The following is a 19,598-nucleotide window of genomic DNA, read 5'->3' as shown; positions in this document are numbered from 1 at the left end:
TCCATCTGAACCGGCCCTGTCCCGGTTCGCCCCGCGGAGGAACCGGGGGAAGGAGGAAATGTTGCCCGTTGATGGGAAAAGGAAGAAGTGGGAATAGAATAGGGTACATGTGTATCTATCTCTCTCTCAACGGGCCACTTGTCTGACCTGCATATTGGGAATTTGCATGTCCGATCGTCTAGTAGAGTAGCGAGCCGAACGGAAGTCCAGTACTACTACTACGACACACTAAATCGATCATGGATGAACCCGCCACCCGCCCGAATCAAGCTCGCGGGATTTTTTACAATGTAAAAAAAATGGATAGATATTATATTTCTCACGCTTCTCATTTGTGAACAACGAATCTTGCTAGCATGTCGGCTGGCACATTATGTTACGTGATACTCTACCAGAAGGGAGTTCCTTGTTGTGGATAACTCCCCCAGTAGTGTAGAAAGCAAAGGAACATGCCGATCTATTATCGCCGTCTGGAGCAGAAGAATTGGGGAAAAAGCCAAATAGTTTGTCTGGTACATGATACGTACACACGAGTCGTTTGCTTTTGCTCATTCAAGGGTTTTCGGTGGAAAACGTTTATGCTACTGTCCTTTCCCCTGCCATTGTTCAGCCTATTTGCAATACGTAGTGTGTACATGGTAACAAGTAGTATAACGACGTCAGCGTCAATCACACCAGCAGAGTTGTAGTAAGCAGCAGTGACCGTTGTGGTTCTGCCAATGAAAATCCTCACTTATTCTTTACAAGGGACGGGTATTGGATGGACAATCATATCTTAACCTACGTAGCCAGACCTGAGGGAATTTTTTGGGGGCTGGCTAGGCCCTTATTGGGGAGGAATTGAATGAATGAATGAATGATATGACGGTGGTGGTAATGGGTGGTGCTGTAAGCGCGCATGAGACCTCTTACCGAATCGAGGGAGGCTCTCTTTAGCTTGCGAAATAATCCGACTCAGCCCCTCCGTGAACTCCCCCCAGCCAGCCGTGAACCGCCTCCGGGCAAGCCAGGGAACCAAGGAAATCGCAAACAAACGGCGGCCAAGGAGCGCCCTATGCTTTTCCTGGTCATAGGATGGGAAAATCGTGGAGATACATGGTAATCAGCCCATTTGACTCGTTCGTGTTTGAGTGTGTGTGTGTGGAGGTGGGAAAGGAAAATGGAGAGTTTTTTTTGCCAAGACATTACAACGTGGGATGAGAAGTCTGGGAGAAAACCTGGGTGCCCCGCGAATCGTAGGTTGTGTTCCCATGTCTTGACAGGATCATATGGGTATGTAGTCGGTCACCTAGTCAGCTTGTAAGGGCCAACTTGCGACTCGCAGTCAATGAAACTTGTTGTCATACTTGCGGTCAGCATGATTCAATACAACAGTCTGTTCGGCACTTTGGAGGACATGCAAGAAAAGAAGACAATGCCTCGCCGGTCCGATCTCATGTAGTTCTGTGCTTTTGTCAACCATCCGATTATAGCCACCGGGTCAGTCCCGCATCTGGGCATGATACGTGGTGGTCTTTGTCGTTCCAAGCCAACCTCTCTACTGTCTATACTCGTGGACCAATTGGGGAATACCCATTTAATCCCTCCAGGCAAAGAAGAACAGACCAATGTCTCGAAAACGAGGCTTTTTTGCTCGTTCCGATCCGCAGTAACTCCTTCTGATTATCCCGCGGAAAACACACTGATCAATATCTTGCCTCTTTGATGTTTTCCCATGCCTTGGCCGTCGTCACCATTGTGCTTGGAACCAAGAAAAAGATGAAAAACCTGTTGGAATAAAACCGCTCATCTATTTCCCAAAAATCTAAGCGAAACGGGGTCCACTAAACGAGTCAGCTCTACACTCGGCAAGCCACAAGCCAAGAGGGAGATTTTCAAGAAAACCTTCTTCTCCATCCCATAAGAGCCGGCGCCCGTTGGTTTTTCCCTTATTTCTAGAACCCTTCGGCGCAGTAGTGTCGTTGGAAATAATTAGCCCGGGACCCCCATCATCTCAAGGCCTGGAAGCGGAGTCCCACATTCGTCGTCCAACTATAATGATATCAAAACCGTGTAGCTCACTATTACATGCCAAACATTGAACACTTGGCAATCCAATTTATTGCTCATCTTCTTACCTGAATACATGATACGTATCTACCGTTGTGATCCTTTTGCACAAACCACGCTTTTCAATCTCATCCCCCGTGACTTTCTCCATTATCCTTTTCGGTCCGAAAGAGAAAAAAGTGGACGTGCCCTCGTTGGAAGCAAAACTCCACCAACCCCAGAGACAAAAGGGAAACCCCACGACATTTTTCTCTTGGGCGTCTCCATAGAATATGATGTTTGTACCATGTATTGACCATTATTATACATGTTCATCGTGATTGTACATGACATTAGTAGGTACATAAAAAGGCACTTCTTGCGTCTGGTCCGTGTGCCTATTGTGATGATGGTCACCGAGATGCCTCCTTTCCCGCCTCATCATTCGGCAGCGTGACACGGGAGAAGAGAACTGAAAGACTCCATAACAGAGAGCGTGTACGTACATGTTTCTATCAAGTACGTAATCACAAGTAATGATGGTGAAACATTATTGTCAAGCGAAGAGATATCAAATCCAATATCTCAGGGTCCAGATCGTTCTCTACTACTATTCAGCTGCCGAGCAGGCTAGGGATAGGAAAGAAACTAGGATGAACCGTCTCTTTGGATCTATCCATGTACATAATAAACATCCCGTCTCGTTGTCGTCCTGCAACGAGGGTTTTCCTGACCGCTGTATCTTCTTCCCATATGCACCTAACGTTAGTTTCCGATTTGAGCCATTTCTGCCAAGACTGAGGCTTGACACTACGGATAGATGGTTTATATACTCGGCCATTCTCCAAAGCTAGTGGTTGAGTAGTAGTCGATCACTTTAGCATTGGTGTTTGTTGACTCTCCGCCTGCCGAGCCTAGGGAGGTACCGTAGACAAACTTCTGCCTTTCCGAAGCCCTCGTAGTATTGAGCATCACAAGTGGCATTTGATATAGGTACAAGGTCCTAGAAAGTAGTGATACATTCTTCATTAGATATATACTATTGACCGCTGAACAAGGAAGAGCCTAACACATAAACGGGACCAAAGGTACACACGCTCAAGTACACTATCATATATGCCGCCGTCTCACTGCAGCAGTCACTGATGCATATGCATATCCCGTCCTCTTAGCTAGACTCGTAGTCAAAGTCGTAGTCTGAGTCGCACTCGGCGCCTTCAGCCTCCAACTGTGCCCGCGTATACTCGTCGAGATTTCGGCCGTGAGAAATCTCGGCCCAGGTGTTCTCATGTAGTAGCCTGCTGGCCGTCTCGCTCTCGTAGCCCTTGATTGGCCGTACGCGCCGTGGCCTTGCATGATCGGCGAACCTGGTGTTTTCTTGCTGCTGGCTCTCAAACCCGGCTAGTAGCGGTTTTTTAATATCATCGTCCATGTGAGCCTCTGCCCGGAAGAGCCGGGTTTCCGCATATCTTGGACCCTGGACGGCGCCAATGCAAGGATGCGGATTCAGGACGATCTCCCCGCGTTGCAGATACTCCCCTGCTCTCTGCCGTCCCAGGCTAGGATCTGGCCCAGCCAGTCCTTCGGGAGGAGGAACCTCGGGGTGGGGTATGAATGGTCGGGGACGGCGTATTGCTCTCTGTTTGCCCCCGAGCTGCATTCGCAGGAGATCAGAATTGTTCTTTGCCGCCTGGTTTCCTTCTTCATCGTCGTCGTCCTCGAGGCTGAGAAGGTAAACCCTTCCACTTCCATCGCCCACAGTGAGCTTTGTGTAATCTGGAGAGAATGCTCCTGCTGTAATGGGCCCAGACACTTCAATGAGATCCCGCAAGTGCTTTGCTTTGCCGTTTCGGATATTCCAAACTTTGACAACACCATCTGACGAACCCGTGTAAAGTCGGTCCGCAGTCGTGCCCCACGAGACAAACTTGACCCCAACGTCCTCAAGTTCCTTCTCGCCAAGGAGCTCTTCTACCGGTTCGCCGTGGCGAAGTATACACATGGGTAGATCGCTGCCGGCCGTATCCCAAACATATACATTGCCATCTGTACACCCAGCTGCAACGTACGAGTAGGCGGCACTGTTGGGTCGAATGACCAGCTCATTGATATCAATGGCTGTGCAATCCAGCGTCTTGATCGCTCCGTACTGGCCAGTGTCTGGGTTTATTTCAAAGATGCGAATTTGAGTATTAATATTGTGGTCATTTCTTTCAATAGACATGGCCTGAGAGGTTGCCACGGCAAATGCGTTCCTGCTTGGGTGCCATGCTACCTCGAATACGTTCTGTGTGGCCAGACTGTTAACTTTAATCTGCTGCCTCTGCAACGTATCCCAGAGGCAGAGCTCGCCAGTGCTTTGCTTGTCCAGAGGGATGTCGTGGTCATCACCGGTCATGCTTCGAGGAGAATAGCCAACCAGCAAAAGATGCTGTAGGCCTGGAGCCAGACCCCAGCGGATCGCTGCGGGACAATAAGCCCACTTTTCAGAAGGAGTATAGTCCTCCTCATCGACCCTTGTGCAGGAGTAAGAGTCAAAGCTCTGATTCGAACAAATGGTCGCCGTGTGATAGACTCGAACGGCATTAGTGGCTACATCGACAGCTGTTGCCACCAAGCCATGCGGGTGCTTCGATGCCAATACAAAATTGACACGGCCGCCATGTTCCCATGTCCCTATCAGTTCCATGGTGTCCTTGACTCGCCAGATCTTGACTGTTTTGTCAAAGCTGGCAGTAAAAGCTAGCTTCTGAACGGGGTCAAAATCTGAATCCACGACAGAGCTGAATAACCATGGATCTTGACTTTCCACCATGGCGTCCAGAGCATTGTCTCCATGCAGGACTACAGGCCGGGGGATGCGATGGTCTGGAAAGGCACGTAGCGTACTTTGACTAGAGGAGCCCAGGAGCAGATTGCCTGGCTTATTGTACTGTTGATTATGAGAGTCCGAGTGAGTCGTGGTACCGCAAATGAACTGCGTGTTAGACACCCAGCTTAAAGTCATGATATCGCCAGCACAATTGGTCCATTCTATCTGAGGCTCCATTGCATCTTCGTGGTTGGACTTGAATGTCGTGGTAAAGTTGGCATACCGGCGGGTAGAGTTGAATGCACGATTTCCTACGATTTCGCGGGCGAACAGCAAGGAAGGTGCCCGGTTGATACGGGTTACTCGATTGCTCAAGTCGTCGCGACTTATGGTGAATGTCTGATGTGGACCTGGCCGAAGCTTGCGCCTGCAAATGTCGTTTGCAAAGTTGTCGAGGTCGGTCATGCTTCTGGACAACAAGGCGGGTGGCGGGTTACCGAAAGAAGAGTAACCATTGTTGTGAACTTTGAATAAGTCTGTATAGACATGCCCAACTTTTGCCTTTTTGGCCTTTTTGAGCAGATGTCTCAAGTCTTCGAGACTGTTTCTCTGTCCCTGGATTTTGGATCCGTAAAGACGCCTAGCAACAGTCTGAAGGAACTGGATCTCATCTTCGCTGAAATCGACATGTATAGTGGAGGGTTGTCGTAGCTCGGAATCATCCAGGCGGAGCATGTGAACAGGCTCTAGCACACCTTGGCGCTCACTCCACGGAAGATATGGTCGTGATGACAAGCTGAACCATTTGTTTCCGGATTTTGAACCAGCACCGTTGTCATCATCAACAATCCTACCAGACTGCCATTGCTTCGCCTTGACTCTAGCCCGAAGGCGCTGGGGGCTGACTGGCGACGCCCGCTTGACTCGGCGCTTCTGGCCCGCGTGTTGTCTTCCTCCTTGTCCACTATTTCCGTACCTGTCTCTTCTCGGTCTTCCTACGGGGTTCCTTTCTTCTGGCTCTTGCTCAAATTCGGAAACACTGGTAAACTGGGCAGGAGCCGATGTGTAAACGGCCAAGTCGTCAATGTCTTCGATCGGGGGAATGATTGCTGGCCGGGCAGGCTTTTGCGCTTGAAAACCCTTGAGTCGTTCCTGGCCAGTTGTGTAAGCAATGTGAATGACGAGTACGAGGACGGATGAGAATGGCAGTCACGTACCGGCTTGCTCCTCAGCTGGATCACGAGGCGTTTTATCCTCGCATGTAGATTGGCCTCGAAGGCGGCCGAGGGCCGGAATTTGCTCCTCACCCATTCATGCTCAAAGGCGTTATCTGTGACATGGCTCAGGACTGTGAAATGTAGCTTCTCGGCGTGTTCTGCGTCAAGATCGGGGGCCAACCGAGCTATTGTTTGCTCGATTGCGGGCAAGAGGCTGGATTCAAGGTATGCATTAAAGAGGCGTCGGTTAAGGTCTGGTAACGGTGTTCCTGTCGTTTCTATGCCCGAATCGGTTCGCTGGCGTTTCGACGGAGGCTGTTCGAAGCCATTGACATCGTCGTCGGAGCTGTGGTCGTAGACGCGGTTCGTAGATATCTTGGGCGCGTCCGGAGCTCGGTGAGCCCTTAGCTGTTGCTTGAGCGGCGGCCGTGGTGGTATTCGCTGCTGTCGTTGTTGTGGCAGTGCGGGCAACGACGAGGACAACGATTTAATTTCCGAATTTAATTCAATTAAATCATCGTTATCCTCGTCGTCTATTGTTAAATCAATGGGTTCGGTTTGCGCCATCGTCAATAAAAGGTGACGTTGTTTAAAGGTAGCACGGGTGGGTATTTAAACGCGTAATCCATTAAAGCTATTAGTTTAAAAAGTATTAGCGTTAAAATTTATAAGTTTTAATTTTAATTTTTATAAAAATAAAAATAATTTATAATTTATTAATTATATATTTTTATTTAATATTTAAAAAATAAAATAATTATTTTAAATATTTTAAAAATTATAAATTAAATATATATATAATTAACGATAATATTTAAATTTAATCGATAATAAAAGATGATTTTAAAAATAAAATAAATGCTTTATTCGGTCTTTCCGTATCTTTTCGCATTCCGCTAAATTGCATAGCACTTTATCGCAATATTATGACATAAGTTCGCAAGGCACAACTAAGCTGTGTCGAGGTTACCCGGATTACACGTTCACTTTATGCCACATTTTTCCGTCATTCAAATAAACAAAAATCCTTTTAGCAATGCATCAAAACTAATAATTATTTAATGTAAACATTCCGCGCTTTCCATGCATTTCTGCGAATCAGCAAAAGATATTTCTAAATAGTGTGTGTGCATATTTACATGTCGGAGTTGAGCCCGTATACATAACCAGAAGTTCTCCAAGTCTCCGACAACGATTATAGGTTGGACTTGATCGGGTACTCGGCGTTGATTTCGACATACATGCGGTCAATTTCTGATCGGTACTTCTTTGCGGCTTGGGCTCTCTTGAGCTTGAGACTAAATAGATAAGTCAGTAAAGTTTTGTTTATGCAGAGTACTTTTTTTCTTTCCGGAAGGGACTTACGTGTGTGTAAGAAGCTCATTTGCAATGGTGAATGGCTCAATCTCAAGAACGACATTCTTCACGCGCTCGTATCCATTGAACTTGTTCTTCCTGCCAATATCGTCGAGATGCTTGACAAATGCCTTGATGACGCGCGGATCCTTGGCGGCAGCCTTGATTGCTTCAAGATCATCCGCAGCGACAGTCTTCTTGAGGACCTTGCTGGCAAATGGCCCAAATGTGGCTGGGTCAACGCCAAAGATACCAACCAGGTGCGACTGTGTGCCATCTCCATGAACGAATGCCATGGTCATGAGGCTCGAATTGCCCATGTAGACATTCTCAAGGCGCTCTGGCGAGACGTATTCACCTTGTGCGAGCTTGAGGACATTCTTCTTGCGGTCAATGATCTTGATGCGTCCCATCTCGTCAATCTCTGCCACATCTCCAGTGTGGAACCATCCATCAGACTCGAGAGCCTTTTGGGTTTCCTCGGGGTTCTTGAAATACTCCCGGAAGATGGTTGGGCCTCGAAGGAGCAGCTCTCCACGAGGATACGGCTTATCTGTCGCCAGGTAATCGAAATCAGGCAGTGACTCTAAGCAGATCTCAGTTCCAGGGGCAGGAGGACCAATGTTGCCAGTCGTAAAATCACCCCTGAGCTGGTAGGAAGCCACGGCATAAGATTCGGTCAAGCCATAGCCTTGGGTAATGTAGTTGCCAAACGCAGCCCGAAGGAACTCGTGGACGGAGGGGTCCAATGGAGCACTTCCGCTCACCATGGAATGACACCGTTCCAGACCAACAGCAGCAAGAACCTTGGGTGTCCAAATTCGGTCATAGAGTAGATGCGTATTGTTGGCTTTGCCAGGAGGCAATTTCATGCTGGCCTTCTTGGTCTCAATGACTCTGCGTGAGAGAGCACCCTTGAAGCCTTCAGCCTCAATAGTTTGGGCTTTAATGCCCATGGCAAACTTGTTGTAGAGTCGGGGGACCGAGATGAATCCCGAGGGCTTCAAAACCTTGAGATCGTCCACCAGCTCGAGAACGTTTCCGTGGAAGAAACCCAGAGCAGCACCCTCGGCAAAGGCCGTCTGATCACAGACCCGGCCGTATATGTGGGCGAGGGGAAGATACGACATGGACGAGTCCTTGTGAGACATGTTTCCGGACATGCGACTGCTCGTCACAGCTGCAACGCAGTTTCCATGTGTCAAGACGACACCTTTGGGGTCGCCGGTTGTGCCAGAAGTGTAGTTGATGGTGAGGATATCCTCGGGCTGAGGAGGGCGGTATGGGTGTGCGACCTCTTTGCCCAGCTTTTCGACGCCCTCCATGGCCCAAATCTGGACGCCATGCTGGCTCGCAATGTTGTTCAGCACTGCGAGTTTGGAGTAGCCTTCGGGTTCTCCAGCATCAAGGGAGTCAGTGCAAATGATGAGCTTGAGCTGCGGAAGTCGCGAGGCAACCGCAAGCAGGGTCGGAATATGCGGGAGCGAGGTGACTATGCAGGCGAGCTCAGCATGCTTGACAATGAACTCGGACGTCTCGGGTCCGAGGGTCTCGTAGAGAGATACAGTGAATAGCGACTGTGAGCTGAGAGCGATATCTGTAGAGAAATCATTAGCCAACGCCCTGACATTCGCAGAGGATATGGATTCTGGCCGGTCCACACTTACCAGTAATCTGCCATTCAGCACGGTTCTGGCACCAAAGACCAACACCAAACTTGTCAGCAGTCACGCCGACTCTCCGGTGAAGCTCGAGGATACCAGAGCCAAAGTTCTTTGAGCGCTCTGCAACCTGCGCATACGTCTGCCAGGTGTACTTGTTGTCCCAGCTCTTGGTAGCAGGGTTCCAGTGACGCGTGCCCAGACATCTGTTGTTGGGAAAACGTCTGACTGTGTCTTGAATGAGCTCATGAAAGGTCCGAACCGATGGATCATATGTGGACAAGAGCGGCTGGTCTCTGAATCGCCAGTGGCGATAGACAGCGCTGCGGCCTTCGCGTTCGGAACCGGGAACAGGCACGGCGTAGGGCGAGCCAGGAGGCGGCGGCGAGGCGGTCTTGGACAGCCAGTCCTTGACCTCTGTATTAGGGCCCGACATGTCGACTGCTCGATATTTCGTCCCTTATATGACGTAGAGCTGGGAGCGCCGGAAGGGGGCTGCAGAGGTCGGATCTTCAGACAATTGTGATTGTAGGAGACGCGCACGTCACTAGTGGGTTAGCACAGAGAGAGTATAGCGACGGGGAAGGTCTCTATCAATGTGAGATGTCTGGCTGTGAGATGTGTTGAATGTCGACCGTGTCGAATTGGAAAAAATGAGCAAAAAGAAAAGGGAACAACACATGTAAATGCTCTATCTAGCTACGGTCGAGAGTCATGCTACCTATCCACGAGCTGCTGATCCACCGCTTGCCGAGGCAGGACGGAGCGCTGAGCTGGACAGAAGACCGACGACTTGACCTCATCCAGTAAAGCGTAAGCTGGAGCCGAGAAGCCGCCCCATTTCATAGTGGCTCCCTGAGTTTGGGGGACTTATGGGGGAGCAGCAGTAGTGCATAGGCTTCTTACATATGAATGACGAGAAAGAGCACCATGAAAACACTTTTTGCAGAGGAAAAGATGATGATGATGGTCCATTCGGCGTTTGTGTGCAGAGGAAATTCCATGTGAAAGGGTCTCTCGTGCGACTCTAGGTGGCTGCAGGTCATAAAGGCACAATGATAGGAGCAGTTCGCAGTAATCCTGGCTTCTGGATATGCAAGGGGCCACATGCAGTCGGCTGGTCGGTTCAGTTCTCGAAGAATTCTTTGCTGCGGCACGGTGCACCCCTTCCGACTTGACCGGATACCGTAGAAGGGGATTGAATCCTTTTCCCCATTGTCCATTAATATGGGGTAATATGCTTAAAGCTTTGATTGAATTGGTTTTGAGCACCTATAAAGCGCAACAAAAGATTACATACACCACGTATTAATCAATAACACTGTATATGGCGTGTCACTTTCGCTGGATTCTGCATTTGATGTGCGGGTGCCACTGGATACACAAAAACAGACAGACGTCCAGACAGCTTTCATGGCATGGCCATCTAGTATTGAGTAAACGACAGATACTCGCCAAACATCGCAACTGCTTTTTCAGCTGTGCACATGGCTGTGGTAATGGAGAGCCTCGTAGTAGTACAGTATTGCTTGAGACATTACTTGGGTTGTAAATGGAATGATGGCATAGCTGAATTAAAGTCTTACTCGAGGCAGTTGCTCCTGCTGCAAAACAGTCTGTCAATTGGGGGTAATTGCCCCAGCTATTTTGGCTGACATCTATCAGCTTTTACCCATCTGCAATCACTCAATTTAAGACACAGAGTTGAGTGGCGACCCCTCCGCCCCTTTCGCAAAAAGAAGAGAAAAGGACGAGTTGCTTCGAGTTTTTATACTTTTACAACAGAGGCACTATATGGTTCGTATCGTTGAGCTGCCCAGTGCTTGCTCATGTTTGAAGTCTGAGCATTTGATTCTTTACCTAACCCCCAATCTGGAGTATTTTTGACTTGGGGCCTAGCTAGGCCTGGGCCTGGCTGGCATCCTTCACCTAATGGGCAAAACCAGGGTGCTGAATCCACCCGCGTTTCGATAAATTCTGGGCATATGGCACTCAAGCTTTTGCTCTGGCAGCCAAGACACCTGGCGAAGCGTTCCTGATACTCATTCCAAGACTTCTCAGACTTGACCAAGACTTTTCAAGACCGAGGGAGGAGTCGAAAATGGGATGCACTTCTATTTATCTCTGGGGGATCTGGGGTTTCCGCATCGTCGTCGTCTTCCTACGTCAGCTCGCTCTGACTTGAACGCAGGCTTGGGCTCCACAGTTTGGCTTGTTTCAACCATGCTGGCGTCGTCCTGTGTTCGAGATTCCTTCATCTTGCCTCCTCCGTAACTACTACTGCTAATACTACCACCACCACCATCACACAGACTAATCACCTACCCATCCTCCTACGATATATCATTGTCTCCCCCCTGCACTACCAGAGTCGCTGGTAGTAGCTTGCTGGAAAACAGGACTAAAGAGCTAACACTACTCGCTCGCTCACAGGCCCTGTCTTTGCAGGAAACAAACTGGTAGCAACTCGAAACAAGCAGCCATGCACCGTCACCTTGTGTCTGTGTGGCCTATTCCTTTCCCGACCATGGGCGCGGCTTTTTGAAAAGTCTGCGTATTTTCCTAACATCGGATGCCCAGTCTCATTGGATGCCTTGGCTCATCTTCGAGAGTCCTCGGGGGAGTAGACATGGCTTTGAAGTAGTCAGCCAGTTCAGCGGCCAGGAAATTGAAATGTCTGCCACATAGATATATACACTACTACCGACACAACTGAATGACTGACTACTTACACCTGGCAATGGATTTGCCGGCAGCCACACTGCAGCCCATCACTCACACTTTACATGACGGATGTATTTCTACGCGGAAGGAGAAGAAGGCCGAAAAAAGAAAAGAGAAAACACTGCGTCCAATCAAACCTTGGCGCGCCGTCGAAGCGCCCTGTCGATATTACCTAGGGCAGGGGTCTCTATACATAATATACCCGCGCAATCCATATTGGGCGCTCCTCCAAACTACCCATCCGTGCATTGGCGGCATGCCTGTTTCAGGATGATTTCAGACCTGCACATTGCAGCATAATCCACGACGGCGATCGATCGCCCTGATTGGGGACATCCCGGCACCTCTTTCACGCATACTAACCGCCCATAGAGACCCTGTGCCTGTGACATTATTCTATCTAATGCCGGATGTCCGTCGACGCATAAGACAGGTGGACTCCTCAACCTTTTTTTTCGTTGCTCCCTCCCACGTCTTTCTGTATACTTACCTGACGCCTGGTGCTCAAGATCTCTTCCTCTGTTTCTGTTTCTCTTTATTTTAAGTTTCTTGTCGTAATCTATTCTGCATCATCTCTCTCTCTCTCTCTCTCCTCCAGCGCTGGTTTTCTTTGGGTCTTGTATATGACTTCGCATCTAGACTCTCGCTTCCCCAACCGACAACCGCTCTTCTCCCACTCATCCAACATGCCTTCGATGGTCATTCTCGGTCTGCGGGCCGTTCAGCTCCTTTTCGGCTTTATTGTCTTGGGACTGTCTGCCTATGGTGAGTTGATGAGTCTGGTGGCTAGATAAATTGGCGTGGTCTCGTTTTTGACTGACTTGTTGTCCCTTTTAGTTGCCCACTGGTACAATGCCGATACCCTGACTGCCTCGCCGTCGCAGATTGACTGGCTACTATTCTGCTCCCTCTTCACCATTTTGTCGGTCGTCTACCTCGAAGTTGCGCCGAGAGCCATGCCAAAGAGTAAGTTGGGGGAAACTAGTCTCTTGATTGCAAAATCGAAGCAGAATGTACTAATGCTATTCCACAGTTGTCCACCCCATGGCCGTTGTTGCTGTGGAACTGCTCAACGCTCTCTTCTACTTTGCCGGCTTCATTGCCCTCTCCGTCTTCATCAGCAAGCTCCTCTTCTGCCGCGGAAGCGTGTGCGGCTCAGCCCGCGCCGACGTGGCCTTTGGTGCCATGGAGTTTCTGGCCTGGACCGGCACGGCCGTCTTCTCCGTCCGCGATGCCATGAAGGGGGGGTTCAACTTGCGCCGCCGCGGCGGTGCCAGCAGCTCAGCCCCCGTCGGCGGCTCGCAAATGAAGGAGGCCCAGCTGCCCTAAGCGTCCCCGACCTTGTCGTCGGGGTGCTGCCGTCTTCCAAAAAGGAGGACGAAGGCATTCGCAGCTGCGCCTATTCCAACTATACGGACATCCCGCTCAGCCCTTATGAATATCGGCCTTCATTCGATGGCAGCCTGCCCAAGAAGAGCCCCCTCTTGTCAACCTTTGACAGGCGGCGGCTGACGATTGCCACGATGAAGCTATGAGTGTGGCATGTGAAGATATTTCGCGTATTGGGATCAAACTTGTCTTTTATTTTTATTTGGGTTGCCTTGCTTGTCTTTTTTTGCAATCAAGGGGGCGAGGGAGAAAATGTTGGAAATAAATGACAATACTTGCGGGCCGAACAAAACAGAGAAACAGAAACAGCATTGGAAGAGTATCACTGCGGGGAGTAGTGAGGAAAGGAATCGGAACTTGTGATGATGATATGGGTACACGTCCGTCTGGGCATAGGCTTCGTCTAGATGACCAGCCTGCCCACCCCCATTTTTTAGATTAATGAACGGCAATGTGGTTTTTGGGTTGGTTATGGGAGGGCGGGTAGTGCTGAGTAACATCAGTCCGTCGAACGCACCATAGGTTGTGTCTCGACTTGATATCCATAGGAAATATACCCACCTATATGACAAACATCTGCACCGTGGTCTCTTTGATAATGAAGGTTCAAGACGCCCATGCGGGAAGATATATGCAGCTGCAGGGTCCATGTTACCGCACCTGTCAAGTGTAATTATGACATTACCAAAAAGAACGAACCTAGCTTGAAGGCAAAGAACCATGTATCCAAACACATGGAATGATAGCTGTCAGCATTTAGGTGTCAAGTCGTCATCAAATGATCTAAGTATTGAATCTGAAAGTGGTACACTAACCATCTACCTAGATTTTCAAATGCCGAGTTCACCCACATGACCAAAACGGACAAGAGTGGCCGATAGCCAGCCTGTTTTATCGGTCACGAACATCCGAGACGGCATTGGCAGAATGGACTTTGGCAAGGGTTCATACAGACCCTCGCCACAGACTGAGGTTGGCAAATGGGTGATGCTAACCAGGAACGCATTATTGTGTCCTAGGTAGAGGAATGTGGAGCACTACTGTAGAGTATAACGAACTAGCTCTTGTCAGACTCTACTTCAACGTTTGACAGGCAGCATAGTCTACGGATTTCATCGGCCCTCGACAATCGCAAAGGAGCATCTTGGAGGGAAAAAACACAAGGTTTTACCGATCTCGGTAGGAATCTCTTCTGGATTACCTAGTTGACCTTTTTTTCGGGGATGGGGTGAGAGGGGGAATCCCCTCGAGCACGCAATCCATCTAACGACTGGCATTCTTGACCCCACTTCCCCAATCGGAGCACGTTATTGATGATGCAGGTCGACACGCTATTCGTGAATTGGGGCAGACCATTTGTTGGCTGAGCGGAAGGGGGGTCATTTTGGGGGGGAAAGATCGCAGGAAAGAAAGGGCATTGGGAAAAAAGGAAAGACTTGCTGAGCAATTTCTCAAAGTATATTAGTTTAGACGATCCCCTGGTCTTTGTTCCCATGATGTGATTGTGTTCTTGTGCTCTTAGGTTCTTCTCGTGTCCGACGGCTGTCCAGTTTCCGATCTTACTCACCATATATCACCTCCCCGACGCCACGTCTTCCCAACCTTTCATCCAGATATCCCCATACAATCGTCAGCTCGAGGTCCCAAAATGGCGGAACAGCTGAGCAAGAACTTTGAAACGCTCCAGCTACATGCAGGGTATGGCCGATCGTTGCTCTTTCTCAAGACGCTTTGCGAGGAGAATCTCCTAGGACTTACACACTCAATAGTCAAGAACCCGATCCTGCCACTAACTCGAGAGCCGTGCCTATATACGCAACAACGGTTAGTCACCAAATCAGACGAATGAGACTATGATTGCAGACACATACTGATCAATCCACGTAGAGTTACACGTTCAATGACTCGGCTCATGGAGCGAGGCTTTTTGGCCTCAAGGAAGCAGGCAATATCTACAGTCGGATTGGAAACGTAAGTAAACAAAATGTGGGCTACGATAGTTTACGAGATTGTCTAACACAAACAATAGCCCACTGTTGCCGTGTTCGAAAATAGAATAGCTGCCCTAGAAGGCGGAGCGGCCGCTCTCGCGACCTCGTCTGGTCAGGCCGCACAGTTTATAGCATTGACGGCTCTGGCGCACGCTGGCGACAACATCGTCTCGACGACGAATCTCTATGGTGGCACCTACAATCAGCTCAAGGTGCTTCTGCCGCGACTTGGCATCAAGGTCAAGTTTGTCGAGGGCGACAAGGTAGAGGAGCTGGTTGCTGCTATTGACGACAAGACAAAGGCCGTCTATCTCGAGAGTATTGGCAACCCGAGATATAACATTCCCGACTTCAAGGCACTTGCAGATGCTGTGCATGAAAAGGGAGTTCCCTTGGTTGTACGTTTCTCCCCATCAGAGCTTTGTACGAGCATAGGCGAGACTGATTGTTTGGCCAGGTCGACAATACTTTTGGAGCTGGAGGCTACTTTGTCAGGCCGATAGAACACGGTGCTGATGTAGTTGTACACTCGGCAACCAAGTGGATTGGGGGCCACGGCACTACCATTGGTGGTGTGATTGTTGATGCCGGAAAGTTTGACTGGGGCAAGCATGGAGCAAGATTTCCTCAGATGGTTGAGCCCTCGGAGGGTTACCACGGGCTCAAGTTCTGGGAAACTTTTGGCGCCCTCACCTTTATCATGCGCGCTCGTGTCGAGATCATGCGTGATCTAGGCGCCTGTCTGAACCCCTTTGCAGCACAGCAGCTACTGCTCGGTATCGAGACCTTGAGCTTGCGCGCCGAGAGGCACGCAGAGAATGCCCTGAAGCTGGCAAAGTATCTCGAGGAGAGCGAATACGTCAGCTGGGTCTCATACCCGGGACTTTCGTACCATCCCAGCCACGCTCTGGCCAAGAAGTATCTCAGGCGCGGCTACGGCGGTGTTCTGAGCTTTGGCGTCAAGGGAGGAGGTGCGGCCGGCAGTCAAGTAGTGGACGGATTCAAGCTCATTTCCAACCTGGCCAACGTCGGCGACTCCAAGACGCTGGCGGTCCACCCATGGACCACGACCCACGAGCAGCTCTCGGACGAGGAGAAGATCAGCTCCGGCACGACCGAGGATCTGATTCGGATCTCGGTGGGAACGGAACATATTGACGATATAATTGCTGATTTTGAGCAGTCGTTCAAAGCTGCTTCCGCCACGACCAAGGATGGTGCTGAAGGTGACGCCCCCAATGCTAAGAAGGATGAGGCGCCAGTTGTTGTTTAGAATACCATATTTGTAATTCAATAGCAAATTAAACAAGATGAAATGTATTCAGAAAATATCTTGTTCGATGAGTCCTGTTGTGCGGCTCACCAAACCAGCAACTCGTAGATTGAACGCAATGGACATATATCTATATTTGGCCATGTTGAGATCTTAGCACCGGCAAAAGACTTGGGAATTCGACCCGGGAAAATGACTCGAGTCTCTATATAAGGACTTGAAGTGTATTTAAAGTAAATAAATTGAGAGGATTTGTAAAGATTGAGGAATTGTTATTCTATCGGTAATGAGGGAGAAGGAGTCAATTTGTTAACCCAAGGTGAGTTGGTGAGTTGTAAGTCGGTGTTAGCGGAGCTTACCGAGCAGCCACCTCCCAAAAACGTCAGCAATCCAATCCAATTCGTTCTATGGAGCAGCAACCTGGACAGGACCTAACCATTTGCTATACGCCAAATGTGAACAGCTCTTCCTTGCGAAACCCTCCCACCTCGACAATTCCGTCTCCCGCAACTTTCCTCCCATCCCAACCCAGACGCGAAACACATTGAATCAAATCCAATAAAATTTGGGGGAAAAAAGTCTCATTCGCGATGCGCCTAACCCTCCCAGCGCTCCTGAGCGCCCTCCTCCCAGCCTTGGGGGGCCTGGCCTCGTCCTCCTCTTCTTCCTCCGCCGACAACATCGGCACCGTCTCGCTCACCCTCACGGTCCCGCCGGCGCAGCACCTGCCCAACCCGCACGTCCTGCCCGCCTCGACGCACGCGACGCTGACGGCGCTGGGCCACCCGCGCCGCGCCGCGCCCTTGACCGTGTCCAACACGTTTGTCTTTCACAACGTCACGCCCGGCTCGTACCTGGCCGACGTGCACAGCGCCGCCTACGGGTTCGTCCCGCTCCGCGTCGACGTCCTGGAACCTGCGGCTGCTGCTGATGCCAATGGAGGTCCGGTCGTCAAGGTCTGGGAGACGTACCGCGGCAACGAGTGGGGGAACAAGGGCGAAGAGGTCCTTAATACGGGAGGTGGTGGAGGAAAGGCGGCCTCTGGACCTTCTTTTGCGGTCCGCTGTCTCGGCAAGAAGGTCTTCTTTCAGGAGAGGGGAAAGTGTGAGTTATTCTTTCCTTGATTCCTCTTCTACCTTGGATCGAGAGGTTGAGTGCTAACAATGTTCCGCTTGGTTACAGTCTCGATCTTGACCATTCTCAAGAACCCCATGATTCTCATGGGTCTGGCCAGCATGGGTATCTTCTTTGGCATGCCAAAGCTGGTCGAGAATAGTGAGTTTCTCCCTTAATACCTGCCTCTGTTTTACAGATTGGAGAGGAAAAAAAGACCATGGAACTGACATACATCACCAATAGTGGACCCCGAGATGCGCGCAGAGTGGGAAGAGCAGCAAAAGAAGAACCCAATGAGCAGCATCATGGGTGGCGGCTCCAGCGGTGGCAACCCAATGAGCAGCTTTGACATGGCCTCATTCATGGCGGGCTCTAACAACAACAATAATAACGAGGGCAGCTCTGGAAATGGGGGTAAGAAGGGCGGGAAGAGATAGGTCCGCTCAACACTGATTTGACTGGATATTATTCGCAGAGACACTAGAGTCGATAGGTTCGTTCCCAAGGCTACATTGTATGGCATCAGAAATAGATGATTCATTTATACTTGAATTATGTCATGCATTCGCAGAAACTGTGGATTGATTCGATGAATCTGAATTATGAAGTATTTACCTTCAGCGAACCGGTATATCCTGGTCCGTCTCTTATACGTAGTATTGACGTTGACCTTTTTGCAAGTCTATCAAAAAGTCAGATGCCGACTCAAAACATGAAAAGCAGCAATTCATCTGCAAAATCGTATCATGGTCATGATGCCGAGCCTTAAAAGGCCACAGCCCTTTTAAAAGTCGCCTCCAAAGTCGTCACCACCTCCAAAATCATCACCGTCCTGACCATCATTATAGCCATCTTGATATGCGTCTTCCTGCGCTTCATCAATCTCGTGTGCAATGAGGGCTCCGCCGAGCACACCGGCACCAAGACCTAGGGCAGCGCCACCGGCCATGCCCATACCTCCGCCGCTGCTCTTCTGCGGACGCTGCTGGTAACCACCATAGCCACCCTGCTGGGGATAGCCTCCGTAGCCTTGCTGTGGGCCGCCGTAGTAGCCACCCTGTTGTTGCTGAGGATAGTAGCCCTGCTGCTGAGGAGGGCCATTGTAGTAACCCTGCTGGGGCGGACCGCCATAGCCGCCATATTGCTGCTGCTGCTGAGGATATCCGCCGTAAGAGCTGCCACCGCCTCCAGAGTACTTGTTCTTGCCGCTTCCAAACAGCTTGCCTAGGAAGCCCTTGGCCTTGTCGCCACCGCTGCCGCTGCCGCTGCCTCTGACATCGCCCGGCCGCGGCGGAAGCTGTTCCGGATATGGCGAGTGGCTCTGTGGTGGGGTCGGCGCAGCATTCAAGTACGATGCGGCAGCACCGCTACCGCCGGCGCGAGCATTCTCCTCCTCCTGGAGTCTGCGCGCCAGGGCCTCATCTTCGCTCTCGCTATGCGACGGACCGCCATTGCCTCTCGAGGCGTCGTTTGCATGGAACGGGTTGGTCTTTGCATCCGAGGGCGTGGGGCCGCCACCCGGTGTGTAGCCCGGAGGCGGGCCAGCTGGTGAGTCGTCATTGGGATTGACGGCAGGGGCTGTGGGCTTCTCCCATTGTGACTTCTTGGTAAATGTGTTGACGTAGAACCTGGAAAGATGGCATCAGTCAGTCGGCTGTTGTCTACACTGAGTGTTTCTTCGTACTTGCGCTGCGCTGAATGACGCACGCAAGATGATCGACGGGGTGGGTCACAGTTCCGAGTATTGGTTGCTGATGGTGAGGTACTTACCACTCCTTGTACTGGTCGTTCCAGCGGGCGACCCAGCCCTCGGGGACCTTGGGAGGCGGAGGGCCAGAGGGTGCGTCGAAGTCTGCCATACGTGTGGAATGTGTGATTTCTGGTGTTCTTTTGTTGTTTTCGCGGCTGTCGTCAAGTTGAAAACGATATCTACTAGATCAAGTTCCGACGCTGCGAGTTTGATCCTTCGGGAAGCTTGTCAAGTACTAGTAGTAGTAGGTGTGGGGTTTTTGGCTGACGGTTAGACGATTG

At 50.3% G+C, this 19,598-nt stretch overlaps 6 protein-coding genes across 6 annotated transcripts; 3 read left to right on the top strand and 3 right to left on the bottom strand.

Moving 5' to 3' along the window:
• Window positions 1-3,196: 3,196 nt before the first annotated feature.
• Window positions 3,197-6,624, bottom strand: PFICI_11408 (uncharacterized protein; the record flags this gene model as incomplete). The annotated part of the gene is made up of 2 exons (XM_007839989.1): window positions 3,197-5,992; window positions 6,058-6,624. 2 exons carry the CDS (start codon window positions 6,622-6,624, stop codon window positions 3,197-3,199), a joined length of 3,363 nt encoding a protein of 1,120 aa, XP_007838180.1.
• Window positions 6,625-7,252: 628 nt separating this feature from the next.
• PFICI_11407 (uncharacterized protein) lies at window positions 7,253-9,510 on the bottom strand (the record flags this gene model as incomplete). Its single annotated transcript, XM_007839988.1, has 3 exons — window positions 7,253-7,355; window positions 7,423-9,010; window positions 9,081-9,510. The coding sequence occupies 3 exons, from the start codon at window positions 9,508-9,510 to the stop codon at window positions 7,253-7,255; spliced, it is 2,121 nt and encodes a 706-aa protein (XP_007838179.1).
• A 2,974-nt stretch (window positions 9,511-12,484) lies between these two features.
• PFICI_11406 (uncharacterized protein) lies at window positions 12,485-13,127 on the top strand (the record flags this gene model as incomplete). The annotated part of the gene is made up of 3 exons (XM_007839987.1): window positions 12,485-12,563; window positions 12,636-12,764; window positions 12,832-13,127. 3 exons carry the CDS (start codon window positions 12,485-12,487, stop codon window positions 13,125-13,127), a joined length of 504 nt encoding a protein of 167 aa, XP_007838178.1.
• Window positions 13,128-14,835: 1,708 nt separating this feature from the next.
• PFICI_11405 (O-acetylhomoserine (thiol)-lyase) lies at window positions 14,836-16,451 on the top strand (the record flags this gene model as incomplete). The annotated part of the gene is made up of 5 exons (XM_007839986.1): window positions 14,836-14,885; window positions 14,957-15,011; window positions 15,075-15,158; window positions 15,217-15,576; window positions 15,636-16,451. The coding sequence occupies 5 exons, from the start codon at window positions 14,836-14,838 to the stop codon at window positions 16,449-16,451; spliced, it is 1,365 nt and encodes a 454-aa protein (XP_007838177.1).
• Window positions 16,452-17,041: 590 nt separating this feature from the next.
• Window positions 17,042-18,004, top strand: PFICI_11404 (uncharacterized protein; the record flags this gene model as incomplete). Its single annotated transcript, XM_007839985.1, has 3 exons — window positions 17,042-17,555; window positions 17,634-17,726; window positions 17,811-18,004. 3 exons carry the CDS (start codon window positions 17,042-17,044, stop codon window positions 18,002-18,004), a joined length of 801 nt encoding a protein of 266 aa, XP_007838176.1.
• A 347-nt stretch (window positions 18,005-18,351) lies between these two features.
• PFICI_11403 (uncharacterized protein) lies at window positions 18,352-19,426 on the bottom strand (the record flags this gene model as incomplete). Its single annotated transcript, XM_007839984.1, has 2 exons — window positions 18,352-19,195; window positions 19,338-19,426. 2 exons carry the CDS (start codon window positions 19,424-19,426, stop codon window positions 18,352-18,354), a joined length of 933 nt encoding a protein of 310 aa, XP_007838175.1.
• Window positions 19,427-19,598: the final 172 nt, after the last annotated feature.

Source organism: Pestalotiopsis fici (genome assembly GCF_000516985.1).
Source record: "Pestalotiopsis fici W106-1 unplaced genomic scaffold PFICI_Scf_8, whole genome shotgun sequence".
In the NCBI taxonomy this organism is placed as follows: Eukaryota; Fungi; Ascomycota; class Sordariomycetes; order Amphisphaeriales; family Sporocadaceae; genus Pestalotiopsis; species Pestalotiopsis fici.
This window is presented reverse-complemented; position numbering and strand designations above follow the sequence as displayed.